Raw genomic sequence first — 18692 nt, forward strand, 5'->3', positions numbered from 1 at the left:
TCTGCAAAGGTCATCTTTGGAGCACCTCATTCTAATTCACCTCTTATTTTAAAGATGATCCACCGAAGGGAAGGGAGGAGAGTCAAAAGAAAAAGACTTACTGTGTGAACACACTTTGTGTTTGTCATTTATTACACCTGTACACATGGAGCTAGCACTGTTCTCATTAACAAATTTTCAACCTTTCCCTGCTCCTCCATCATCCCTCCCCAGGTCAATCTGCTCACCTGGGTAAGCAGAAGGCAAAACCATTTGGGAACCTGAACAGCAGCAGTTTCATTCAACCCAAAAGATTCCGCAAGGCGTGTTTGCTTTAAATGAAATAAAAATTAAAATGAAGCGTTCCTCTTTCTGTTGAGCTGCTGTGCACGGTGCTAAAGATCCTGACTAATGATTGTTAGTACCACAGAGCACTTCTCCAGGAGAAATGATGAAAGATTAGTGAGCAATACCAAAGTTCAGAGAATCAGCTTCCCGCACCTTGCCTCCGAACTGCAGGTTCATGCTGAAGTTTTGGGTGGTTTTGTGGGGTTGTTTTTTGCCATGTTAAGCTCAGAGTTTCTGTGATCTGCAGAGGAGAAAGGTTTTATTGTCGCTGAACAGAGTTCTTGATGTTGAAAAGCAGTAATTTTGCTCATTGCACTGATTTCATTGGGCACCGGGAGGTTCTGCTAAAACTAAATGATCTGTTCATTCCAACAGCGCTGTGCAAGTCGTAAGTCAATGTTTAAAACACAAAGCAAATCAGAGACAGCTTCTTGGAAATGCATGAGTGGGGAAAAGACCTGGACTCTACAGCTGGGATTGTTGCTTTCTTGAAGAATGCCTTTAAAAACCAGAACATCCCAGGACAATCTGAGGACTCTGGCTAACCAGTTTCTGCCCTTGAACACTGGCTTCGTTGTTCCCTATCAGATTTGCAGTTTCTCCTATGACACTTTTCCACATCAATCAGCATAATTAACATTTGTAAAGTGCTTTGAGATAGCATCGTGAAAATATTAACAGTTAAAAGGGCAGAACAGTCTATTGTCAGCACCTAGCTGATTACTACTACTTGTTTTGTCCTCAGAGCAGCATCACTGTCCTCTCCTTTTACTTCCTGCTAACAAAGCCTAAGGTGACAGTGCTGGCACAGAGGGAGCTTCTGCAGGGCAGTGAAAGAAGGATGTATTGGAAAACATGGAGATGTTTTCTGGAAGGAAAACTGAAGCACAACTCCTGACAAGGATACTCATTACTTCCCAGCTACATTAGGGAAGTACGGCTACAGGCAGAGTTTCTGTGCACAAAACCATGCAGGAGGCTTTAGATAGCATAAACAATTGTGAAACAAGGAGAGCTGGTGCTAATCTTGGGGAAAAAAAAGCACCAGGACGTGGATGCTTTTAGGGGTGGGGAAAACAACTGCTCACTCCAAGCTATTGCCTGAGGGCTGTTAACTACTCAGTAGTAAAATTCTGCTACTCCTCCAGTTGACAGTAACTTCTCCACCTATCAGCTTCACAAAAGCAACTCTTCATGACTTCATAAAGCTTTTCCAGATTTTAAAAGGTTAATTTTACCATTATAATTGCACTTTAAAAACAGGCATCAATCCCTAGGCACTCTCCCCAAACACTTCCTCCATTTATAAAAGTGAAAAGAAAGGCTATAATTATTCACTGTCCTACAGCTACCAGGATTTGAAAGGTTTGATTCAGGTGCCTGAAGAGAGGACGCAAACATCCAGTTTTCAGGGCAAGACAATTGTGCATTTTAAAAAGACAGCAGGCTTCACAGCTTGGATTGCATTGGCTTCAGGTGTTTGTGGAAGGACTCGTGAACCTGTAAAGAAGGCAAGAGAGAGGTTACAGCAAGATCAGGCCCACACTTTGAAACACTTTTTTCAAGATGTGTAAAGCTAATTCTGAATCAGAGGCATCTGAGGACTCAGAACAGCCACCTGAGTCCTTTGGGATGAGCACTTGGGTGCCTGAATGGCAAACGATGAGAATATAGGCTCAAAACAAATGTTTCTCCACTACCTCGTTTGGAAGAAGGGAAAAAATGCAAGCTATTTTATAGCCACACAGACAGCTCTTAAATAAGGTCAGTAAAGACCACTATGACAGGATTTACAGTTCTGTTTTGACTGATGGAAGAGGGACACTGACTCTTAACCAGTTTAGTTTCTTTTATTAGCTCAGCTGTGGCTACAGCCTTTGCACCTGCCATCTTCAAAGCACTACAAGGGAGCAGATTTCCTTCTACAGTCACTGCTGCTGCCTCGAGGCACTGGAAGATTTGCCAGAGAAGAGGTAGGCTTCCACAGTTATTGTCACTAAACAGAATTAAGAGCAAGGGACAACGGTTTTTAAATTCCATTACATTACCCAGTAGGATCTCTAGGCAGAGTATGATTCCCACATGCAACTGAGGGGCTCAAAAGCATCCTGCAGGACTGCATGTGAGGTACAGGTGGGAGTGTAGCTACAAAGTATGCTGAAAGCAGAGGACCTGAAGCAGGTAACTACTTTTGGTCCACTAACACCAGTGATTTCGGCACCTCCCCACCCTGAGATGAATAACTAGAGCAAAATTAACAACTCTCAATTGAGTTATTTCCTGGACACACAAAACCTAAGAATAAATAAGGTTTCCTTACCTCTGTTTTGTTGAGTGGGGATTTCTTTGCCCACTCAAACATGTTCTCATACACATTGCCATCATACCGGCCAAGCACAGATGCAAGATGAATATCGTGGAAGTCAAAGGAGTCTACCAGTGCTACTGCATTGGGACGAATCACAGCCAGGAGCTCCTTCACACGCTGGTTCACCTGAGTAACTTGGGTGTCTGTCAAAATACCCGCCTTGGAAAAAGAAAACAGACCAACCGACCAGATTATCACCCCAGTATGCAAGTGACAAGAACCTTACCCCCCTCAGAACATGTTAGCCTTCCCCCACCCAAAAATCCAGTGGTTCTTCAGATGCAAGATTTCCCCCTGACCCCAGTGGCGATTTGTCATAGGGTACAAGCATGAGAAGATGCCTGGCACAGTTACCATTTATCATCCAACTCTACTTCTGTCGGAAAACAAGGGAAACCTCATAAGAGCCTTCCATCAGAACTGCATTGCTACTGATCTTAAGTGAGCAGTCAAAACATTAGGCCTAACCATTTGTGCAGCTCTGCATTTGAAGCATCTTTGTGAACAAGAACTCTGGCTCTAGAGACTGAAGAGTACTGGAGAAAGACACCAACCTGCAGAAAATCCCCTGCATTCTTACTGATCCCATACAGCGCGTACAAGAGGCACAGCTCAGTCAACACAGCACAGACAGCTGCATTACTGACTTCAGACAGCTTTGCTGTGAAAAGCTTCACAATTACGTAGTGACAGTGTGCCTACAAGAGACAGGAGGAAGGTGAGCCAGGTCCACGAAGGGGTGAGCAGTCCTATCACACCCCTCTTCACCAAGTACATCACAGACCTCAGATGCTCGCACAAGGTCAACAGAAGTTTTGTTCCACGCATCCTCTTTGCTCTTTCTGTGATTCAGTTCAGCTTGCAAATTCTTTGCTGCAGCTTCCACGAGCCTGTTATAGGAAAAGAAAAACAGGTTCTATAATAACACCACTTTAACAAGATGACATACACCAAATTCATATGAATTTAATCTAACATATAAGAACTCAGAGATTATGCTTGAAACCAGAATACATAGCCTGGGGCAAGCATTAGTTCTAGAACACCTACCATCAGTGCAGTCACAACACAGCTGTGTAGGGAGAAAAAGACACTTAACAACAAAACACTGGTGCTTGAATACCTCTTCATGTGTAGGTAATCTGTTCTACTCTCATACTTCCTTCACAACACATTTTAGTATCAGGATTGTTTCTCTCCAGATAGATCACTGAGCAGTTTAAACAACGTTGGTATTATTTGTATGCTTGAATATACTTTATATTGAAATGAGAAAGACATTTCAGAGTAACCAGGCTGCCATGTAGCCTCCTGTAACCTCCGAGCCCTTCAGTCTGTCCCAGCCTGGTAAAGTGGCACACAAAGCAAAGCTTTACAAACTGTACCTTGAGAACCTCACACAAACAAGCAGCACAACACCACCACCTGCCAACACACCCGACTTCATTAGGGCCTTGCTCAGTCTAACAAGCACAAACTCACCGGGCTGCACGTGCTTTGTAGGCCTCTACCAAGCTGAGCGGATCATTAATGCGCACAGTTTCAGTCCTACCAGCCACGTGCTGTGGCTGAATGCGTTGCCTGGAGAGATCATTAAGGTAGGAGACCATGCCAGTAACACGCTGACCAGAACTAACCTGGTTGTAACTTTTGACAAGGAATCTGAAAATAAAGACAACAAACAGCAACTCTTAGTTATCTCAATGAAGTCACTTTACCTGAGGTCGATGTAGCAAAGAACAGTTGCAGGTATTGTGCATTTATCAAAACCAGAGTCCTGCTCCATAGTAATACACCACTCCAGCTGCAAATATCCCAATGCCAAGGCCAGAAAGTCACGGCGTGGAAGCTACCATACCTAGCAGTCTGCAGCATCATGACTGTGTTTTCTCCTTCGTAGGTGCAGGATGGGGTGAACGTGACATAGATGTCAGGAATGCCGCTGCACCGAGAGTAGCCGTGCCCACCGCAGGCCATCCGACATTCCTCAATGCCAGCATTGGCAGTCCAGGAAGTGAATGCCTTCAGCCCTGCTGTCAGGGCATGCAGCTGATGGGCAAAAGGAAAGCAAGTTAGCTATTTTAGTATTCCATTATTACCTTGCACACGTACCTACTAAGCACTGCAGCTCCCAGAAAAAAGAAAAAACACCACCCCACGGGGTCTTGTTCTGTTTGTAAGGATTCCTTCCTGAGCTGAACCATTTATATGAAAGCTTCCACACTTGTAAAGACTTCTCTTGAGCGTCCCATCCTTTCTACACTACGTGTAAAGATAGAAGACTGTTTTCAATTGTATTTTGTCACATCAGCTTCTCAAACAGAATCCCTAGCTGAAAACTAACATTTTACAACAGCAATCCCTCGATACCTTTGATAACACGTCAGTTCTACTCTGCTCACTTGGAAGAACAATCAAGCTACAGCACAGACCTAAGCCCACTCTCCACTTTCAAGTGAGGGATAGGTCCCAATAGTGGGAGCTGTTGGGAATAGGTGAACGGTTGGACTGGATGATCTTTTAGGTCTTTTCCAACCTTGGTGATTCTATGATAAGCTGTCACTCCTGGAAAGTGAATTTTTATATATGATATTTGTATAATACCTTTACATTATATATACACACACACTTGCCTTCTGCCTTCTTTGCAATCTATTTTTTCTCGTTAAGCACTGCTAAATGAACAGTGCAAACAAGACAGAATAAGTCCCACGCACACACTAGATTTGTGTTCACTGAATCTAAATTACAAGACATCTCAGGAGTGAAAACAAAAAAGGCTTGACGCCTGTCCTCCCAATGCTGTAAGCACTTCTCAGATAAAATCAGAACCCCCCAATTCCCAAAGCATACAGTACCTCTGGCAGCTCACTCAGATCTCCACCACTGATGTCCCCACTAACACGATGATACGTGTCTTTTATGTAGGCTCCCACAAAATGAAAAGCATATGCTGTTGCCAGAAGTGGAAACAGTTTGTACTGCTGGGTCTGATAATCCAAAATCTGGGGTTCTGGTGCCCTAGAGCAAAAGATTGATGAGTTATAGCATGCCAGCGACTGGCAAATTGCTCGTAACTCCTATTCAACTCCACTTCAACAGAAGCAGCTGCATCTGTCTCACATCAGAGCATCCCAGACTGTGCAACGAAAGTCTCCGGCAGGGCAAGGGCAGTCAAGTACAGGAGATTACTCACTCTGCAATGTGAAACTGTTTGCAAACTATCAAACGCCAAAGCAAACAACGTCAGAGTGCCTTCCCCCTCCAGTATTCAGGAATTTTCTGTCAGCATTCAAGCTGCTCTTTTATTTCACTGCACTTACCCAGGCTTTAGCTCAGACTGGTGCCTGACTGCACTGTAGCGGATGGCAATGGTGCAAGCCCGGGACAGGGAGCGAGCTGAATCTCCTACAATCAGAGAGCGGATGAACACCATGGTCCCATAGGTGAGCTTATCACTGACAGGTTTCACATAGGTGCCATCTGGTTCAACCTACCAAAAAAAAAAAATACAGCCTGTTGATTTTTAAAGCTTTCTCCCTTTTACACATTCGTATCTCAAGCTCGAAGCTCAGAAAGTACTTCCAAGCAGCCCACCTAAACAAGGAGTTGATAACATGCAACTCACAGTGCCTTAAGTGCCTTTTAAGGCACTGTGCAACTACAGTACTTGAAGGATCGCTTCTTAATGGCATCTGCTGAAATTCACTGCTTTACCTGAGCATATTTCATCAGCATGTTTTCCCGAGGAATCCTGAAGTTGTCCATTTTCAAGTAGCCATTATCCATTTCATCATAACCAAACTTGGGCCCGATGTCTCCCACTGTAATCCCTGCCACACACAGAGCCATTTGCATTACAAAAGAGGAACACTTCACACGAGGTTTAAGATGCCTTCAAGAAAGCCCTGATGCTGTAAGGACCAACAGCTAAGTAGGACCTTAATGGGCAAAAAAAAAACCAACATCAAAACAAAGGGCATTCACTGTTTTTATGCATTCCTACTGTATAGTGACTGGGGGTAGTCATCTCTAAAAATAATCCATCTCAATTCTAACTATTATTTTGCCCTTTTCAGGATGTAGAAGCATGTGCTGCCTCACAGAATCCCTACCTGGCAAACAAGGGAACAGAATCAAATTCCAGACTGACCCTCACATTGAAAAAATGACATGGAAGTCAGCAGCAGCCCAGTCACCAGTAAGACTCCTGAAGTTTCAAGTCCTGTGGTCTACAATCCACCACCCACTAAAACCAGCGAGTGCAATAAGCTGCTCATTAACAAGACACACATGGCTGTACGTAGCCAAAGAGAAACAGAAATGAAGATGCCCCACAAGCACTGAATCCTTAAGGGAATTTGTTACCTGGCAAAGGTTCATGGGTGCCCAGCTGCCGTATGGGAACAATGAAGGCATGCAGTCCCTTGCATTGGCCCTGAGTGTAGAGCTGAGCCAGAACAATGGCGTGGTTCGAGGTCTTTCCAACTACAGAAGGAGTGGGAGTCAAAAAGGCAACACACAGAAGTCTTATTTCCTTTAAAGCAGGATGCAAAGTTAACATTTTTCATGTTATTAGATTAATAGCACTGATTACCATCCAGATTCCACAGATAGACAAACAAGGTTGCCTATGCCTGCAAATTATTATTCTTTAGGCTATACAACACTGAGCCGTGGCACAGCTGGCAGTAAGGCCAAGGGAAGTTTCTTACTGAAGCCTCAAATGCTTCACTAAGATTTAACACTGCAGAGAAAAATATACCAAATCTGCACAGAGTGAATGATTCAGAGCAATAATCCAGAGCACAGAAGTTTATGTAAGCCCTGATAAATCTGTTACTAGTGCAAAGGGCAGCTCCTCGCACCAAGCCTCCACCATCATTCTGTTGCTGTGATACATGTCAGCACTGCCTCAGTTTTTCACATATCCTGAAGGTTCATACAGATACACTTACGTCCACCTGGCCACCACTTAATGGAGGTCACAGTGGGGCTGTTGAGGATGAACTCCTGGGTAGCAGGGTCATAAGTGGCTGTAGTTTCTAGACCCCGAAGGTGAGTTCCTGAAAACAAGCAAACGCATTATTTTGGCAGAAAGTCAGTCAGAAAACAAGTAATAATTGAACTGAGCAATGGAAAGTTGAACTCCAGTAGCAATGGACAAGTTTTAACTTTACTTTCTGGCTTTCTAAAGGATTAAATATTAATTAATTGAAGAATAAATGAGATTCAGATCATACTCTGGGATCTGAAGCCAATTCTCTGAAAACATATTATTGTTTCAGTGGTCTAAAATTGGTTTCCAAGCACCTCCAATCTGACACCTGCTTCTTATTACATACCAGAAGCCCTTTGTCAATAACAAGGTCCACATCACTACGATTACCTGGCTTTCACTAAAACTGCAGGCTGATTAAGTGCAAAATGAACAAACACACTTCTCAGCCACAAGATGAAACCAATTGCACCCATCATCTCAGGACTACATCCTCCTCTCCTGATGGAGCAATCTGTCATTCATAGCTCCCAGATAACAAGTAAGGGCATGCATTTGTTACTGATGCAGTCAGATAAGCAGACTGCAAAATACCTCAACAACTCCATGTACAAACAGTTTTCTGCCTTCAACCCTTTGCTCCACAACTCACACAAACCTGCCTCAGCAGTGGCAGCCTCTGCATCAGTGAAAAAAATCACTGTGACTACATTTTAAACTGGACAAGCTGCAAAACTCGTGACAGCCTGGACTGACAAAGCACAGCAGAGCCAGCAACTTTACACCAGAGTTTCAAGAAGAAAAAAAAGGACATCACCTTGATGCACTGCATGTTCCCAAAGCACAGAGCTTAATGGTAGGCTTCCATGGGCAGCTTAACATTTACTCTGCTGGTAAAGTCTTCAAACCTCACTAGATGCAAGGAATTCTTCACAGATTTGCAGCTGTGTTGTGCTTCATAAAGTCTCCACGCTGCCCTTCAGCACAAAGGTGAACCCTGCTCGTTTTTACAGAGTAATTCTTATCTGCAACCTTCAGGTGTCAAACTTAGTTTCCCAAGGTGTAAGACTCGGATTAAAAGTATTGCAATCAATACTGCTGGAGTTGTCACAGTCCATTTCAAAGCTTGAAAGCAAACAAGTAGCAATAAAGAACAAAACCTACTTCAGATAGATACATAAAAAATTGTTGTGGTCCAATTAAAAAAAAACAAACACATAAGAATGAGCTGAAAAACTGGGGACCCCACAAAACATGAGCATTGCAACCAAGCCATCCACACGTTCTCTGATCCAAGGTCAGTCCCAAGGTGACAAACAGCTCTTACTCTTTTGGCATCTTGTTCAGTGTCTGAAAGCTTTGTTCCTTTGGTCTTCACACTGACTGTCAATTAGGGCAAAGCAGAAATCACACTGGAAAGAATGGTGAGCATAGAAATGCACAGATGTCATCAGACTGACACCACCACAGTCGCACCACAGCACGAGGTGTTCTGCTGGTTTCAATGGCACAAGAGGAGCACTCAGTCTGCTTTTACTTACAACTACAAACTGTCCCATCACAGGGGATAAAAGGCCAAGCAGAGTGTGGTATTATGGACTACTACAAAAATAACCTCACAAGCAGCCCACTTCTCCCTGTAAGCCACAACCACACCAGTACAGACCATGGGATAAACACACACAGTTCTTCCCAGGCAGGGGAATCCTTTGTATACAAAGCCATTCTTAACAATAGCATGTATTGAATGTACTGTACCATGGCCCATCTCAGTCTGGGCATAAGTGCCAATGATCTCCAGGTTCCAGGCAGGCATGAAGAAGCGATCCTGCTGCTCTGGGGTTGCCTGGGTGAGAAGGGTGGGGAGGAACATGCCCAGATGAAGATCCAGAGGCTCAGGCCGTCCACGATGAACAAAGCTGTGAAAAGGTGCCATGGGATGGGAGTGTGAAGGCAGTGTTATGGGAGGGAAGCGAGCGAGAAGATTCGTGGTGGAGATTGAGGAAAAGACAAAAAGAAAAAAACAGTGTAAATCAGAATTCAGCAAGTGTATTTCAGCAAGCCAGAGCACTGTCCTTTCCTCAGATCTGAGCAATACAAAACATGCTTACTTCGAAATAAGCATGATGCAATTCATTTCTTACTAATCTTACATCAAATGCATTTGTAGCATGCACGTCATTTCATGCTCAGTACAATCGAGAAGGCTAAATCCAAACCAAAAAAGGAAGACCAGACCCTCAGCATGGCTTGGAAAGCAGAGCACACTCAGTTAAAAACTGGGCTGAGTCAGAACGGCAGTCTGTTGAAGATGTGGTCGGGCTGGATGCAATAAATCTCTGAATGAGCAAAGTCCACAGTCTTTTTCATTATTTGAGGGCACAGAGCATCCAAAGTCCCAGCTCATCTCGTTCAATTAGCCAGGCTTTTACTGGGACTTTCCTTATTAAGAGCCTGTTTCTTTATTAAGAGCCTAAGAGCCTAACTCCTTTTAGTAGGAGGTCTGATAAACATCATATATACTGCCTTAGCCTCCTAAAATCCCAGCTACCATCTCCTCCCTTCTTGCTGTTTTTAACAGCCTTCTTAACAAGACAGTGCTCTGCGTGCGCAACCCAAAGTTGTGAACATCATTTGGCCAGAAAGCCAACATTTTTGGACTTGGAAATCAAAAGTTCAACATCTCTCCATGTAAACACAGGTTACTGGAGTTACTCTTCCACCAGACATCACTGTTGGGTGCTTCCATGGTCCAGTAAGCCTTTGGATATAAAAATAAAGTAAGAGCTTCATAGAATCTTTTAGGTATTATTTGCTCTGAGGACTTGGAGCACTCTTCCTTCTTGTCTCCTCCACTCCACAACAAACCATTCCTCTGGAGATTATTTCATCTACATGAAAAGCCTCTCAAAATTCAACTCTTTTCAAAATTATTTCCTAGCTTACAAATATAAAGGAAATACACTACATAGCATCAGTCCCTAACGTGCAAGGCTGACAATACTGCATGCTGCAGAATGCAAGCCATTAAAACAGCTGGGCTGTAGATTCAGGATCAGTACTTTGTAGCTGTGCCACCCCTAAACACACACAAACATGAACTCGTTACGTCCTTAGAGCTTTTTAACAACTGAAGGTGAGTTTATCTGCAGGTATCTGCAAATACCAAACACAGTAAGCTCAGCAGCAATGCTTTATACCCTTTCTGGCTGAGCAGTGATCAAGCTCAACTGAGGACTAGTGGATATTTCAATCTGGAATCCCAGATTTTAAGTGAGTGCAGCTGACAGTCAGAGACTGAAAAAAACCACCCTTACTTACTAATAGATATAAGCCAGGTAAAAACAACACAGTGCTTCAATTACTCCTTTTTGTTTCCCTTTCAGCTCTGTGCTTCGGTTTTACTTTGTTTCAAATAATCATTCACTATAAATAAGTTAAAACCAACTCAGGCTACCAAGAAGGCCCACGCTGCGTTCAAACCACCCATCCAGGCTGGGGTTTGAGTCAGTAACCCAGAGGCTTGTCTCCCCACCACCAGTTCCTAAACATCGAGTTTAATTTAAGTAGAGCTTAGTGGCAATTATTGCAGAAGCTTTGCTGATGAAAATAGATCTTCAACATTCACAGCAGGAATGCCAAACAGTTGTATTTTCATTATTCAGTATGGAAAGTGTTCACTTGCCCATACTATCACCAGGTTAGTTCAATTAAGTGCCAAAATAGAAATTTTACCACCAAATGTGAGAACGACAAGCAAATCAAACCATCACCAGGCAAGAGAGCGCAATGATCTAATGTGAAACAGCAAGTAAATCCAATCACTTCAGCATAGCTGTGTGTCTGAATTAAAGCAGTTTGTGTGAAAAAGCAAATCAAGTTAGGGAGCTTTTTTTTTTGTTATCCTTTGGACTCAGCTTCCCGTGCTGGGTTAGGCTTCATACTTCTCTCTGGAGCAGAAGGGTGGAAAGGATTTTCTCCATTGCATCTTCTAGGAAGATTTCTCACTACCATGAGTGGCTGTAACCCAACAGACAGACCATCCAGCTCCAGCAGATGTCCAGGCTTGTATATATCATGCTTTCCAGGTCCAGATGCCAGCATAAGAACTAATAATGGTTTGTTAAACTATTCTTGTTAGCATTTCATGTCCATAATTCCACGTTCTGGCCTAAAACATGTTCTTATCCATTGAGCACTCTTCTATTTGAAGAAGTAAAAGCAGTTGTGCTCAATGGTGGGAATAAGATGTTGCCATTCTTTGGAACCAAAATCTTTCCATGAAGCTCTACAGCTGCAATAGAGTAGCATCTGGAAGGAGAGTGCTTGGGACAAAGCATACCTCACTTTTGAAGACACAAAGTGCAATCCTGTCACGTTACACTGCACCTGAGGGTCTCTGACTCGTCGATGCAGGCTGAGCACACACAAAGAACTCTGCATGTACATGCCTTGGACTTGGGCAAAAAAACCACAGCACAGTGCTGTTGACTGATACATTCCAACGAGTTCAACCGAAATGCAGCCTCCCAGGACTCTGCACAACCTCCTGACATTAAAACAAAGGCAAACAGCTATGAAGTAAGTGATCAGCTAAGAGGTGCTTTCTGGAAAAGACCAAAAGGAATCCTGTGATTGTTATGATGAGCAATGAAACAGCTGTCCTGCTGTCAGGCAGAAAACAACGGTTAACCAAACTATTTCACCTTCCCCCTTCTAGATTTACCTAGGGAGCATCACAAACTTACAAACTGGAGTTACCAAAGCGAGGTTACCCACTGATCCCTGAAGGAACTAACCATGTCCCATTTCGGTTTGGGCGTAGGTGCCAATTATGTTGACTCCACGAACCAGAGGCAGCCATTTCTTCTTCTGAGCATCAGTCGTTTGGGTCTCTATGGTTTTATGAAACATGCTGAAGTGCAGACCGAAAGGCTCAGTGAAATTGCCCAAGCATGCTCTACAGGAGAGAAATAGAGGGATCTGGATCTCAGTCTCACCAAGAACGCGATCCTGAACGGCTTTTCTCCAGCTGCAGCACCAGACAGATTATGTTTGCTATTTCCACCTTTCCTTATTCCACAACCAGCCTCCAAATACGGAGGCAATGGAAGCAGTGCTAATGGGAAACAAATGTTGATTTCAGGCATTTTATTCACCCTGTGATTCCTGCTGTTGTTGTGTAGTTAAATAGTATTATTCCACAAAGATGCATTGGGAACTTAAAATTCAGACAGGAAAACTAAAGTTCCTCCCCCCATCCCTCAGATTTGGTGGTAATCAGCCCCACAACTGCTACTGGTCTAGAATGAGGTCATTACTTGTACTTCAACACACAGAAGCACTATGTACTGAAAAGGAAAAAGGCCTCTTAGGTTACCAAGTGCTTTTCTGAAGAGCTCTGTATTATCTCTATCTGCCCCATCAGCTGTGAGATCACGACCTCACCTTCAATTAAAATTACTGCTACAAGCTAATGCTGGAAGGAATGCAAGGGAAATCAGATGTTTTAGATATGCTTCATCAAAACAAATTATGTTATGATTTGTAGCCACAATGGCAGGCACATAAAACAAACTCCATGACAAAACTGCTATAAATTTTCTTTGTGTAAAAGCTAGGCAGTAAATGACAGCACCTTCCCTTCACCATTCTGCAGAGCCTGAGCAGTTTCTTCCATCTTCCACTGACTGTAAATGAATGCTTCCTCCACCCAGACTCAAAGATGGGAGAAAAATGAGTGCTCTCCATGGATACCTGCACATACACATAAGATCTCCTCAACCTGTTTAAGAGACCTCTGAGGGAAATGCATCCTTCCATTGCTGGGTATCAACACCTGCCCAGGGAACACGTGTGAGAGTTTGTTGCCATCAGATCTGCACTGAGCAGCAGATACCACCTACAGTTTTTCAAATTACAGCAACATTTGTGGCTGGTATTTTACAACATGCCTGGAATGATTGCCTGGGAGTAGAGGATAAATTATTGACAATTCAAGAATCCCTATGAAAACTGTACAGATTAGCTTTAAGGTGAGAAAGGAGGACAAAGCTTTACCAGCACCACCGAGCTGCACGTTCAACATGCACAATTTTAAAGGGATGATACCAAATGGACTAGGAGCAAAACCAGTGTCATCAAGTAACCTATCATTGCTATTAATGTACTGACTGTGCTCTCAGGCGGTGTGAATGCAAGCACAGCATCCAGAGTTCTCGGGACCATTGCAGATGCTTTTCCTACCAGCAAATCTGCTGCTGCCTACAGCAGGAGCACCGATTTACAAAGCAGAAGTTACCATGTTGATCAGGGGCTTACATATGCTACAAGAATGAGGAGAAAGAATAATTCTCAGCACTGTTGTAGTTTCCTCAGTGAGTTTTTCTTCTGCTGCAGGATCTGTGTATCAATAGCAGCACTGCTCCTCACTGCCTACAGTGCTCTTAGCAGCTGTCCATTCTTTAGGCCCCAGAGGACAAGAGGGAGAAAACGTGCTGACTTTGAAATACACTGCCTTAGAGTAGCCTGGGAAGGAGTCCTCTGCATGTTTTCAGAAGCCATTGACAGAACTTGTGCAAAGGTGCAGCATGTCCTTTGTGGTCACAAAAATCAGGTCAGACCCAGCTTCTTTGAAGGCAATGCTCCAGAAAAATCTTCTTAGAATTGACAGCAGCAACTTCCATTGCTTATCAGTACATTTAATCACAATTACCAGATGCCTTGTGTTTATCTAATACCTTCTCAGACTGAAGACCGGTGTTTTGCAGGCTGATACCTAATAACATCCTGGTGTTGGGAAGTCATACTATTTCTTTGACCAAACCTGTAGAACTTTAACAGCTTCCTATGTTAGCAAAGCTGAAAGCAGAACTCAAAGCTAACTAATTACAGCAGAAACTTTTCACTTCGCTAATCCAGCTAGGATTTGATTAACGTGCCTTTTAATGGTCAAAATGACAAGAGAGAATCCTGTTTTCAGGGCAAACTGACGAGGTACTGGCTGCAAAAGGAGGGCAAACAGATTCTCTTTTGTTGGTATGTTTTTACTGCTTCCTCTCTCAGTTTCTACATTCCCGTTTAGCACTCGCCACTGCCTACACAGCTTGTTCTCTAGAGACTGAGTTGTGCAACTGCATCAATACTGAATGTGAACAGCTACACCTAGCACAAGCAATTCGAGCGGTGAGCAAAGGTCCCCATGCTGGTCTGAAGTCAGATTTGCTACATCAGGGAGTCAATAAGCAGACTGCAGTCTTACTGCACTCCACTTACAAGAGGATGTGTAGTAACACCCTACTTTGGCAACGTAGCTCTTTCCAAATTTCACAGCAACAAATGCCACCCACACAGGAAAAGGCACTCGGATTTGACAGATTAGCCTGATGGAGAATCTACCTACAGAGTACAACACAAGCCAAGACTGCTTTCCTGTGACTCCAACGCTAAATTAACAATTCCAGACACTGAGGTACAGGACAGGATCACTTACTTTAGAGCAATGCCTGCAAGCGAAGCTTTCTAGCTTTTGTATTTCTTCAGGTAACTCTTGAGGAAGAGTTTGGAAGGACCTCCTCAGTGGGCAAGGAGCAGGGCTGGGCCTGCCTGACCCACACTGACTGGGCTGCAGAGGTAACCACTACAGTTCCTTGCACTCTGCTGCAGTTAGATCGTACCAGAAACCTCAGTGAATCCAAAATTCCCCAAGATGCTCACTAGCAATCACTGCCTATACAAGTAAATGTGTCCCTGCCATCTTTGGGGATGATCACGAGGTGTATTACTGCAAAACTTCCTGAACTTCCATATGTAGGAATCTGATTGCCAATCACAGTGAATTCAACTTGACAGCTGAATCCAGGGCTTCAATCTGTTTCATAAACTTCATTAAAGGCGTGTTGCAACACCAGAACCATTCTGTTTTCCTGTTTAAACAAATCCAAACCATTTCTCCACATCAGCTTTCAAGAAAGTCACTGAAATCTATTATTGGGCTGCTTCTGAGGCAGCCTGTTTTCACAAAATGCTGTCAGCTACATGCTAAAGCTGCACATCTTTTAGAAAAGACTGCATTTATCCTGTAAGCTTCACAGAAATTATCAGCTGGTATACTGCATATAATAACCTGAAATTTCTCCATGAAAATAATCCAATAACTTCCCTATTGCTTCCCATAGGAAAACTCCTGTCTAGTAGGATATGCACCATTAACTTTCACCATCTGTAATGTGATACAATCACTGAATTCCTTGCTATCACTGTCAACTGATAACAGTTTTCAAAAGAATGCTTACCAGGTTCTCCACAAAACCTTTCACGACTGAGGTCAGCATAGATTAAAAGTTTTGGAACTAAAATCACAGCAGACAAGGTGTTCTCAATTAACCAATTAACCAAGGTGTTCTCAATTAACCAGTCCCAATATTCACATCCTGAGGCCAGTGACAGCTTTTCTACAAATCCACTCAACAGGGCTTGTGATCCTACTGTGTGTTGCTTAATGTACACTGGCTGTGAAATCCTCAGCCCTATGTGCAGAGTTCTACGGCTGTGCAATCTCTCTGTTAAGCAGCTCATTTGATTATAATAGAAAAAGCTTAATAGAGTTAAGGGCAGAACCACGTCAAAGTCAGGAACCAAGTTCCCTGCAAGCTGGAAGCAATGAAACTCAGATATAAAGACAGTTTTCTTTTTATCAACTTTACCCAAGGCTAATATCATCAGATAAAGAGAAGTCAGATACAATAAATAGCCTCTAGGTCAAAGGGAACCATTACAGCACCAGCAGCTTGAAAGAGACAGGACAGAGAAGGCACAACCAACAAGAACTTACAAGCTGTCTTGGAATACTTTCAAGTATGTCTGCAATGCAACATTATTAGGCCTAAGTGCAAAGTGAAGTAAACAGCCTTAAAAGATTTTCTCATAAGCTCCAGCCCCACCAGATCCATTCAAAGCTGAAATATTTCAGTGTAATTTTTACACCTTCTGGCAATTCAGCCTGCAAGCCCCATTTTGGACCTTCTGTAATAAAATGAGTAATTTTATTAAGGCATCTCTAGCTAAAAATCTAGGAAAGGACAATATTCTGATCAACAGGTATTCTTCTGAAATCAATAGGTTAGAATTCAACAGGCTTTATCACAGGTCTTTTTTTCTATATAGAAAACTAAAGAGCAGCCCTAACATATGGAATTTTATTACACACAAAGCACATTCTACAGCTAAGTACCTTTTGAACCAGTAGATTTCTTCCGGGTCTGCAATTCCATACTCTCTTAACTTCATCACCATCAGAGAGCTCTTCCTGATGGCTTGCTCATAGCGTTGGCTGCGGGAGAGGAAGTTCAAATCTTCGTGCTGGAAGTCAGGGTCATTAATCACTAAGGCCTCTGGAGACAGACAGAGGAAAACAAACTCAGTTATTACAGTCCTCGATAAACTGCACATGAAATGGTTCAGCTTTTCACTTGTTGTGCCTCAGGCTGCAGGTACCAAAATACTTGAAACCCTGAGTTAAAAGGTCATGAAATTGGAAAGAATTCACAAAGCTCTCAGAGCATTTTGGGCAGCGGGACACAGAGTATGGCGCTCGCCATAAGCCAAATTTTAAACAGGGCACGTTCTGGACACGACAGGAGATTCACTCAGTGATGTGAGACCAGCAGGGCACCCTCCCACGGCCCGGCACTGCAGAATCAGATTGCCTCACGCACATCCAATCGCCACGGGCTCTTGGAAGGAAGGCACTGCTCTTGTTCCCCCTGCACTGACTGGGAATGGAGATACCTTGAGGCTACAGATTTTTGCCATCCCCTTTGGCACAGAAGTTGTGCAACAGCAGCCTGTGACAGTCACAGAATCACAGAAACACCAAGGTTGGAAAAGACCTACAGGATCGCCCTGTCCAACCATCCACCTATCGCCAGTAATTCTCACAAAACCACGTCCCTCAACACCAAATCCAAACATTCCTTGAACACTTCCAGGGTCGGTGACTCCATCACCTCCCTGTGCAGCCCATTGCACTGCCTGACCACAGAGAAGCAGTATTTCCTAACGTCCAGCCTAAATCTCCCCTGGTGCAGCTTGAAGCCATTCCCTCTGGTTCTTGTCCCACTCTGGCAGGGGCAGAGAAGGAAATGGGAGCATTTCAGAGGCGCCATATACCATGATTATGAGGGGAGAGAAGCAGGTTACAGCGTGCTGTTGGGTAACAGCTCAAGGGTGAGCCCATTGTGGCCTTCCAGTACTTGAAAGGAGCATTTGAACAGGAGGGGAACAGCCTTTTACATGGATTGATAGTGATAGGACAAAGGGAACTGCTTTTAAGCTGAGACAGGGGAGGTTTAGGTCAGCTATAAGGGGGAAGTTTTCCACACAGAGGGTGGTGACACACTGGAACAGGTTGCCCAAGGAGGTTGAACCCCTGGAGGCATTCAAGGCCAGGCTGGATGTGGCTCTGGGCAGCCTGGTCTGCTGGTTGGCGACCCTGCTCATAGCAGGGGGATGGAACCGGATGGTCACTGTTGTCCTTTGCAACCCAGGCCGTTCTGTGATTCTGTCAACAGTGCAGGACGAGAGCCAACACAGCCGCGGGAAGCCACCTCCCACCCGGTGAGAAGGGGAATTCATGGCGAACCAGGCCCCGTTCCAGGCTCACCCCAGTCCCGTGCAGGGCTCCCCGCCCCCATGGACACGCTGGGCCTGCGGACCCCTCCAGGCAGCCCGAGCCGCTCCTACGAGCCCCTCTCTCCCCTCCCCCTCCTCGCAGAGCCGGCCCGGACCCCTTTCCCCGCAGCCGGGCCGCCCTCACCGATCTCCTTTCGGCGCCGGGTTCGCTCAGCGCCTCCATCCAAGATGTGCGTGAGCAGCTCGGGCTGGAAGGTGGCAGCGGCGCGCTCCCTGCGCAGATCCGCGTTCATCATCGCGGCGGCTCCGTTCGGCCCCGTCCGTCCCCGACCTCCACCCGGCTCCGCGTGAAGCCCCGCCCCCTGA

General features: G+C 44.3%; 1 protein-coding gene across 2 annotated transcripts; it reads right to left on the minus strand.

The window, feature by feature from the left end:
- Positions 1-101: 101 nt before the first annotated feature.
- On the minus strand, positions 102-18675 carry ACOX1 (acyl-CoA oxidase 1). 2 transcript variants are annotated; one of them, XM_042883827.1, is made up of 14 exons: positions 18511-18675; positions 16927-17086; positions 9453-9613; positions 7654-7761; positions 7064-7183; positions 6413-6528; positions 6019-6188; positions 5554-5716; positions 4554-4744; positions 4178-4357; positions 3480-3585; positions 3250-3393; positions 2648-2854; positions 102-1827 (listed from the first exon to the last, which is right to left on the minus strand). In XM_042883827.1, the coding sequence occupies exons 1-14, from the start codon at positions 18620-18622 to the stop codon at positions 1777-1779; spliced, it is 1989 nt and encodes a 662-aa protein (XP_042739761.1). In that variant the 5' UTR covers positions 18623-18675; the 3' UTR covers positions 102-1776. The 2 variants fall into 2 exon arrangements, with proteins under 2 accessions (XP_042739761.1, XP_042739758.1); XM_042883824.1 differs by lacking the exon at positions 9453-9613 and adding an exon at positions 12494-12654.
- Positions 18676-18692: the final 17 nt, after the last annotated feature.

The sequence above is a fragment of the Lagopus leucura genome, unplaced genomic scaffold, assembly GCF_019238085.1.
Source record: "Lagopus leucura isolate 7727_CA_CO unplaced genomic scaffold, USGS_WTPT01 Super-Scaffold_100040, whole genome shotgun sequence".
NCBI lineage: Eukaryota > Metazoa > Chordata > Aves > Galliformes > Phasianidae > Lagopus > Lagopus leucura.